Source organism: Micromys minutus, assembly GCF_963924665.1.
Source record: "Micromys minutus genome assembly, chromosome: 18".
In the NCBI taxonomy this organism is placed as follows: domain Eukaryota; kingdom Metazoa; phylum Chordata; class Mammalia; order Rodentia; family Muridae; genus Micromys; species Micromys minutus.
In genome coordinates, this window is record NC_137953.1 from 3,911,854 (window position 1) to 3,920,950 (window position 9,097).

A 9,097-nucleotide genomic window follows, 5' to 3' on the forward strand; every position below is an offset into this window, starting at 1 on the left:
CTCCTTTCCTGTGTGTGACCTGTCTGTAAAGTTCTGAGGTTCAGAGCGGGCAGAGTCTTTGCCTCCCCCTACGAATCCTCCCCACCTCGTGCACTGTTTTTGTTTGTTTGGCTTTTGAGACAGGGTCTCGCTATGTGGCTTTGGATAGCCTAGAACTTACTGTCAGGCCAGAGTGGCCTCAGACTCACAGAGATCAACCTGCCTCTGCCTCCCAAGTGCTGGGATTAAAGGTGCGAGTCACCTCCAGCCTGATGGAAATCCGAGGCCAGCGCTGAGCATCTTTCCTTACCCTTCCCACCTTTATTGAAAAAGAATTTCTCTCTGGATGCAGAGCTAATTGATTCAGTGAGGCATCCTGGCTAGAAGGCTGTAGGGATCTTCCTGCCTCTACCTCCCCAGCACAGTGACTACAGTCAAAGTGTCTTCATGCTTACACAGAGGCACTTGACTGACTGAGCCATCTCTTCAGCCCCAGAAGCACATTTCCTCCAAAAAGTTGACGGTCTTCTTCCTAGGTGCAGATCTCAGATCCTGTCGAAGGGGACTGGGTGGTATGTGACTCTGAGACAGAGCCTGGTATGAAGCCAGGCGCAGAGGGGAAGAGGGCTGTTGGGCTCTTGGCCCTTGGGACTCTGAGAGGAGGGGCCAGTGGTAACATTGGGTTTCTGAAGAGTCAGAGGGAGGAGGCAGGGCTGGCCACGACCTCAGGAGAACATAAATCCCGGCTCCCACCGCTGTGGGCTCACAGGACAGACCTTGGGAACCTGTGGTAAGAGCAGAGCAGGAGGATGAAGGAGGCGGAGCTGAACAGAGATACGGCTAGATACTGCATAGACAACCAGTGCGTCTCCCTGCAGCCCCGAGGTGAGGAAGTTCTGCCTATATCCTGCCCTCTGAGCCCATCTTTGCCAGTCCAGAGATTTGTATCACCCCTGCCTTGGTTCTGTAGTAAATAGATAGGTCAGAATAAATGGGTCAGCAGAGGACCATAACTCTGAGCACCCCAGGTTCTGTATGAAACCTCCAAGAGCTCCTCCACTGGGCACAGTCACCTGATGTCAGGAAAAACATGTACTTGGAGTTCAGATGGGCCTGGTTTTGAACCCCAGCTTTGTTTACTGTTTAGCCCCTGCATCCTCTGTGGCTGGTGCTCTCTGAGATCATTAGCTGTTTATTACCCAATTTCTCAGAAGGCCCAGGATATGCATAGCAACATTTCAAGCTCTGTGGAAGGCTCCAGGAACAAAAACATCCACCCAAGGGACACTAATGCTTAATTTAGTCAAGTTGTTAACGAGATGAGGACCTGGAGGTGTGGACCCCTGCTATGTGCCTCCTTTCTGTCTACCTCCCCTTCACTTTCTTGTTCCTTTATGATCACATTTCCATGGTAAAGCTCTCTCTGGGGAGGGTTCCATGCCCAGGACACCACTGCACCTCGTTAGGTTGTGAGCCCCTGATCTTTGGCTGTTGTCTGTCCAGAGAGAATGTTTCCTTTCTCTGCCTGTTCTCGGTGAGAAGCATGTGGCTGTTCTCATCCCCAATGGACAAGCCAAGGGACTGTGTGGAGCCCTACAGTCCTGGTCCTCCCTGCACTTTTACCCTGAGTCTCAGCTTCTCCCCTGCAGGACTGGGGCCTAAGTCAGCTGCTCCCATGGCTCCCAGGACACTGAGGCACGCCCAGGCCGTTGGGGCATTGATGGTGGTGACTGTGTTCCTCTCTCTCCTTGCCCTTTTTGTGGTGGGTAAGTTCTCAGTGACTTTAGCCACATCTTACTCTCCTACTGTGCCAAGGTCCCAAGGGACTCAGACGGCAGACTTCTGGACACTGCTCTCTGAAGTAACACTGCACCACCAACCTAGCCCCAGACCTGAAGTCAACAGTGCATTGTGCTGAGATGCATCATGAGAGGGGAGGCCCTCCAGGGAACCTGGGAGGGGTCCTGGTGCTCCTCCCTTTCTGGAACCCTAGCTTGTGTGGGCGGCCTATCATGTCAGGGCTCTAGATTGAGCTAACCCAGGAATGGCTTTCTCAGCTTTACAGCCTTGGAGACATAAGCGGATGGAGGCTCTTTCCTTCCAAGCCCCGCTTCTGGGAGGCAACTCCTCTGAACGTGACAGTGAGTAGTTTCAGTGAGGGCATGCCTCAGGGAGCTGGGTGTGGGGTGTGGGGCACGCACCCTGGTTTCGGCTGCTATTCCCACACCTAGCTCCAGGTCCCACCTCCCTTCTTAAAAATATTGTAAACTTATTTTTTGACACAGGGCCTCTCTCGTGCAGTCCAGGTTGGTTTCGAACTAAAAAGCTAAGAATGACCTTAAATGTCTGATCTTCCTGCCTCTGCTTCTATAGCGCTAGATTATAGGTGTGTAGCTCCATGCCCAGGTCACACGGTGCTGAGGACTGAACCCACAACCTCGTGCAAACTAAACAAGTGTTCTATCAAATAAGCTATTTCTCCAAACCCAAAATTGTTCCTTATTTTTAAGCACAGCTTTATTGAGGTCCAATAGCTGTAAATATTTACATTTACATATTTAAATTGCACAACCTGATAAATCCCTATGTAGTATGTTCCTGAAACCATCTCTACAGTCAAGGTGAGGAGCCAATCTGCCATCCCCTCCCCAGGGTTTACTTTCAACCCTCTGTGATCCGTCTCATTCCCTCCTGACTTCAACCTCACTTGTCCCTTACAGAGTTTCATATGGAAAGATTTTTTTAAAAAAATGTCTTTTCATCCTTTTTTCAGTCACATGATCTGAGAAAAATATTCTTGGTAGTGTTGGGAATTGAACCCAGTCCAGAGCTTCAGTTTTTCTGCTCTTGTGTGTGTGTGTGTGTGTGTGTGCAGCAGGCTGCTTCTATGTACCTTGTTTTTAGGCTTGCATTCTTGGGTGGTCCATCTCCAGAGTCTATGTAGCTTCAGGCACCAGCTGGCTGCCCTAGAATCACTCAAAGCCATGTGTGGAGGAGTTTCTAATGTATCTGCTGCAACAGATACATTATAAAAGGAACTGCAGGGAGAATTTATGTTGGCTCACAGTTTGAAGCCACATTTTATCATGGCCTTAAGGCATGGAAGCAAAAGCATGAGGTAGTTTATCATATTGTGTTAACAGTTGGGAAGCAGAGAACTATGATCTCAGTGCTCAGCTATACACACATATACACATATACATATATATACATATATATACATAAACATACATATATACACATATACACATACATATACACACACATATATACATATACAAATATATACACATATACACATATATATACACACACATATACACACAAATATATACACATATACACACACATATATACATATACATATATACACACATACATATATATACACACATATATATACACACACATATATATACATACACACATATGTATATACACATATATACACATACACACATATACACACATACATGTATATACATACACACATATACATACACACATATATACACACACAAACACACACACATATATATATGTGTGTGTATATATATATATATATACATATATATATATATATATATATATATACATACATACATACGCTTTTCCTTTTTTTCAATCAGTCTAGGACCCTAGCACTTGGGATGGTGAAGCCCACATTCATAGTGAGTCTTTACTGCTCAGTTAAATGTCTCTGAAAACTATCTTAGAGATATACCTAGAGATTTGTCTTCTGGGTAATTCTAGGTTCTTCTAAGTTGACAGTATTGACTATCACACTCAGGAACATTAAGGAATATTCTGAACTTCCCCACACATGACATGCCTTTATGGTACCTCCTGTTTCCTCTTTTCAGATCACTCCCAGTTTGTCAGGGTGGCAGAAATGCAGGAGGCTATCCAGAGACTTAGGAACTATGAGGAGAATTCTAGCAGTTGTCACATGGAGATACAGATACTGCAGTATCGAGTGGACAATGTTAGTTCTCGGGTGCAGTTGCTTGGGAGCCAACTGGAGGATGCGAGCGCTGACATCCGTCAGACGAAAGATGTGCTGAAGGTCTCTGGGGCCTTGGCTTTGGAGACCCAGGCACTAAGAAACTCCTTGGAGGTGGCCAGTGCTGATCTCCATAGTCTGAGAGGAGATTTGGCAAAGGCAAATGCTATGACTTCCCAGACCCAAGGTCTCTTAAGGAGCAGCACAGAAAACACCAGTGCTGAGCTCCACATTTTGGGCAGAGGCCTGGAGGAAGCCCAGTCTGAGATCCAGGCTCTGAGGGTAAGTGTGCAGAGTTCAAAGGACCTCAGCTCGCAGACTCACAGCTTTCTCCAGCACAGCATGAACAACGTCAGTGCTGAAATCCAGACCATGAAAGAAGATATGGAAAGAACTGGTAATGAGATGAACTCACTAAAGAAAGATCTGGAAACACTCACCGCTCAGACTCAAAATGCAAACGGCCACCTGGAGCAGACAGACGCCCAGATCCAGGGGTTGAAAACTGAGCTGAAAACCACCGGTTCCTTGAATTCCCAGATCAAGGTGGTCGGTGGCCAATTGGAAGAAGCCAGCAGAGAGTTACAGACACTGAGAAGGAACCTGAATGATGTCTCCGCCTTGAAGTCCAATGTCCAGACGCTACAGAGCGATCTTCAGAAGACCAAGGCAGAGATGCAGAGTCTGAAAGCAGATCTGGAGGCTACCAAAACTCTCACTGCCAGGAGTCAGGAGAAACAGAGTCACCTGGGGGCCCTGCAGGAAGCTGTGGCAGTACAGAAGCAGGAACAGAAGACTCAGAGTGAGTAGAGACAGGTGTGTGTGTGCATGTGTGTGTGTGTCTGGACATCCTCTGGGGAGGGTGATGACCTCTAATCCTTTAGCCTGTTTACTTACCTAACCATATGGGGAGAAGGATGGCACTGTATGAGGATGGGATGTCATTCAGTGAGATAAGCCAGCCTGGGTAGCCTGGGACAGCCAGAAGTGAGCACCTCCAGCTGGGGAGCACGGCTCTGTTCCTGACTTGCTGCTTTCAGAAGCCAGGAGACTTTGAACAAGCTCCTCCCTGCACTTTGCTGCCTGTAATCTCAGCATTCAGGAGGCAGAGTCAGGAGGAGCGTGAGTTCTCGGCCAGCCTGGGCTGGGCTACAAGAGTTTGAGAGCAGCCTGCACTATACGGCTAGACTCTGCCTCAAAAACAAACAAACAGGGCTAGAGATGACCCAGCCGTTGGGAGCACTGGTTGCATTTCCAGTGTTCTATTCCCACCATTCATACGGAGGCCACCTGCAGTTTCAGTTCCAGGAGACCCGAGGGCACTAAGCATTTGTTTGGCGGACAGAAAGATATGCTGGTGGCACATCTATGTTCCCAGAACTCAGGAGGTAGAGGAAGGAGGGTCAGGAGTTCAAGGCCAACCTCAGAGTGAGTTTAAGGATGGCCTGGAATATATAAGACCCTATATCCAAGATGGGGATGACAGGATTGTTTCACAGCCAAACCAAGCAGGTCAACACATGCTTTACACAGAGCACCAGGACCCACGCATGCATCTGAGGCTTACAGAGACATCACTGTCAGGATTTGATCCATAGAACCCGAATGGTGGGAAGAGAGAACTGACTCCTGCAAGCTGTCCTCTGACCTCCCTCATGCATGCTGTGGCACGTGTGTGTGGCATCCTTCCAATAAATAAAATTTCTCCAGCCTGAGCATCCTTACAGAGGACACGGGTGTGTGCCGTAGTCTTCGGATGGAGATGAAGTCAGGAAGTGGAAGGGGTTACAGGTTGCAGGATTGGAAGCAGACAGAAATGGCCGAAAATGGCTGGTGGCAGCCATTAAGGGGAGAGCGTTGAATACCAGAAAGCAGGCGTCTGCAGAGAGTGCCGATGGGTGACAAAGTTGAGAGTCCCCAGGAATGACTGGGACATCTAGGAGCCCTGGAATGCTGCCTCTAGGATGAGGTTGTATGACTGGGGTGTGAGGTCTCAGCCCTGATGCTGGAACTGGGAATGACCAGGGCTTGTGACTTTCCTGAATGAGTCGAGGATGGCTCTGGGACACTGTCTGCTCCTGACTCTTTCTCCCTGACCATTGTTCTAGATCAGGTTCTCCAGCTGATCCTGCAGGGCTGGAAGTACTTCAATGGAAAGTTTTATTACTTTTCTCGTGACAAGAAGTCATGGCACGAGGCTGAGAAGTTCTGTGTGTCCCAGGGAGCGCATCTGGCATCGGTGACCTCTCAGGAGGAGCAGGTCAGAGCTGTGGGCCCGGGGACAGGCTGAGAGTCAGGTATGATTAGGGACACAAAAAGCTTTGGCCTCCTGATGGGTGGCGGAGTCCCTCGTGTTCCTGTCAGGGAGGAACAAATGTTTACTGTGCTCCCAAGAGCACTCTGGATGGAGGTGAGAGTATGGACAGCTACTGCCACCTGCTCAGGGAAGAAGGAAGAGCTACAGCCCCTACCCCATGTCAGCAAGAAGGGAAGGAAAAGACACCTGTGATACAATGTAGGCTGTGTTTCTCTCTCACTTCCCCTCAGCCCCTGCCAGCCTTCATTTCTGGGCATCAGTCTGGATTGGAATACCCAGTGTCTGTGGTGTAGAGGAGACCCTGGCCCTCTGGGAGCTAGACTCACCCAAAGCATCCAGGACTCTCCAAGGAAATACGGTCCACCAGACTAACAGGACTGTGCTAAGTTTGGTTTGGTTAAATGGTTTGTCCATTCCGTGCTGTTAAGAATAAACTAGGATGAGTATTTCTACCCCAGCAAGGCCACACCCCTGCTCAATTGTGAGAGCCACCAAAGACAAGTCACTATGGGGGAAGATGGGGCTTCCCCAGAGGGACCTACCTGCTGCTCTAGGTATTGGATAAGCCATGGAAGGTTCTGGAAGCTTCGACACTGAGATGGGCTCCCTGATTAGGGGGTCAGGGAAGGGATGGTCCAAAGAGGCAGCTTCTCACAGTCCTGTCCCCTGCACACAGGCATTCCTGGTACAGACCACGAGAACTGGGCACCATTGGATTGGGCTCACTGACCAGGGCACAGAGGGCAAATGGCGCTGGGCAGATGGGACACCATTCAATTATGCCCAGAGCAAAAGGTGAGTCTAACCTCTGTCTAGCTCTGTCCAGGTCTGTCTGCCTTGGGAAGGCTTTACTGGTCTTTGTGTATGGTCCTGTTCAGTGAGTGTTAGTAGTGTGTGTCCTGTAGGGTGTGTATGTGATGTGTGTCTATGGTGTATGCGTGTGTTTGTACATATATGTGGTGAGTGTGACTTGCATGGCGTGTGATGTGCAGTGCTTGTGGTATGTGATATGGCATGTAGAAGCTGACCTCTGAGGCCAGTAGAGCAGCTTCTAGAAAGACCAGGTCCTGGGGTTAGCAGGCCAGCTGCCCTCCTGCTTTTCTGATTTCATCCTGCCATGTATTTCCTCCGAGTGTTGGATTCTATGGAGGGATTCTGGTATGATCATAGGAGGGCAGCCCCAGCAGGGCCGCTGCGAGCGTTCCTCTAGTCCCAGTCCTGTCCCCATCCGTAGGCCTCTTTAGCATGGGGAAGGAATTCTGCTTTGTCCAGCAGAGTAAAACCGCCTTCTTCCAGGTTCTGGGGGAAAAACCAGCCTGACAACTGGAGAAGCAGGAACGGAGAGTATGAAGACTGCGTCCACATGCAGCAGCAGTGGAACGACATAACCTGTGGGTCCTCTTACCCCTGGGTGTGCAAGAAGTCCACAGATTGGTCTGTGGCCAGAGTGGGCCAGAGCTGAGACTGTCCTCCCTGAGACTCCTACAGCCTTGAACCCACTTCCGGGCTTCTTGGGTCCTGTGTAGCCCCGTTGTTCCACCATTTCTAACATGCTTGCTTCCTTTATAAGATAAATCCTGCATGCTGGTGCCCCCCCCCAGCACCCCAACATGTCTGCCTAGATAAGCCCTCAATAAACATCGAACAGACAGAAACTTGGTTCTTGATAGTCCCTGCAGCTGCCTTCACATCCACGTCTCCCTGGGTCTTTCTGTTTCTACAGGTACACTTTTCAGTGACAGTGCAGACAGCAGACAGGGTTTCACAGGAACCACATGGAACTTTCTGAGTCACCCCAGGGCTTCCATGTGTTTCTTTATTCATGCAGATGGGGTCCTGTTTCTCTCCCCTGTCCTGTGGGCTGGTAGCTCCACCCTTTGATCCATCTCACCAATCTTTGCAAGGATCTACGTTTTGCTCATCCTAGGATGAGAACCTCTTGGTGTCTGCGGAACATTCTACCCACACACGAGGAATCCCATTCAGGTTTCTGGATCTTTCTCTCTCTCTGGTCTCTTCATATTCTTCCCTCAAATTGCAATGAGCTCTCTCTTCTCAACCTGGGGACGGGGACGCCATTCCTTGATAAATACTGTCTTCCCTGCTCTGTGGACGAACCTTCATGAACAAGGTTCCATCTGATTCCCAGCCTCCCACTTGGCCACAAGATTTAGTCTGCTTACTGCCCGGTATCTGGAAATAGTAGTTTCCTAAGCCAGTGTGATGAGCTTCCTAGTTGTTGTCTTAACTTCATTCTTTGTTTCACATCATGCACCCAAGTCCTGCTTGCAATCTCCCCCCAAAATAAAAAACCAAACAGAACAACCTCCCCCCAAGAAAGCTTAGAGAACACCCCATGGTGGAAGCTGTAGTGTGTCACAGTGTCCCACAGTATTTCCTTCTGTCCATACATCTTCACTCGCAAGTGTTCATTGGGTTGAGTCATTGGTCTGGCTCAAGATCTGGCTTCTGCGGCACCATCAGTATTGGATCCTCATCAGTACTTCTCCAGTGATCTTGCTGTTACCCTGGGAAGTGGAGATTCTGCAGCTTTCACACATCCCTTCATTATAGATATGGATTTTAGGGTGGGTCAACTCAGAGGCCTAGCCAGTGGCTGAGATGGCCTGTGCTGCCTTCAGCAGGAAGCGGGGAAAGCTCTCCTGCCCTCAGGATTGACCTGCACCACACCTCCAGCGCCAGCTCCATTGTGCTGCCCAGTCAAGGTGTAGGGCCAACTCTCCCAAGTGCTGCAGCCTGTGAGGGGCGGGGCCAGCTCTCCTACATACTTCGCCCTT

The 9,097-nt window shown here is 49.3% G+C and overlaps 1 protein-coding gene across 1 annotated transcript; it reads left to right on the top strand.

The window, feature by feature from the left end:
• Positions 1-788: 788 nt before the first annotated feature.
• Positions 789-7,761, top strand: CLEC4F (C-type lectin domain family 4 member F; the record flags this gene model as incomplete). The annotated part of the gene is made up of 6 exons (XM_080932128.1): positions 789-864; positions 1,629-1,745; positions 3,843-4,784; positions 6,091-6,242; positions 6,976-7,094; positions 7,596-7,761. 6 exons carry the CDS (start codon positions 789-791, stop codon positions 7,759-7,761), a joined length of 1,572 nt encoding a protein of 523 aa, XP_080788254.1.
• Between the last annotated feature and the right edge of the window lie 1,336 nt (positions 7,762-9,097).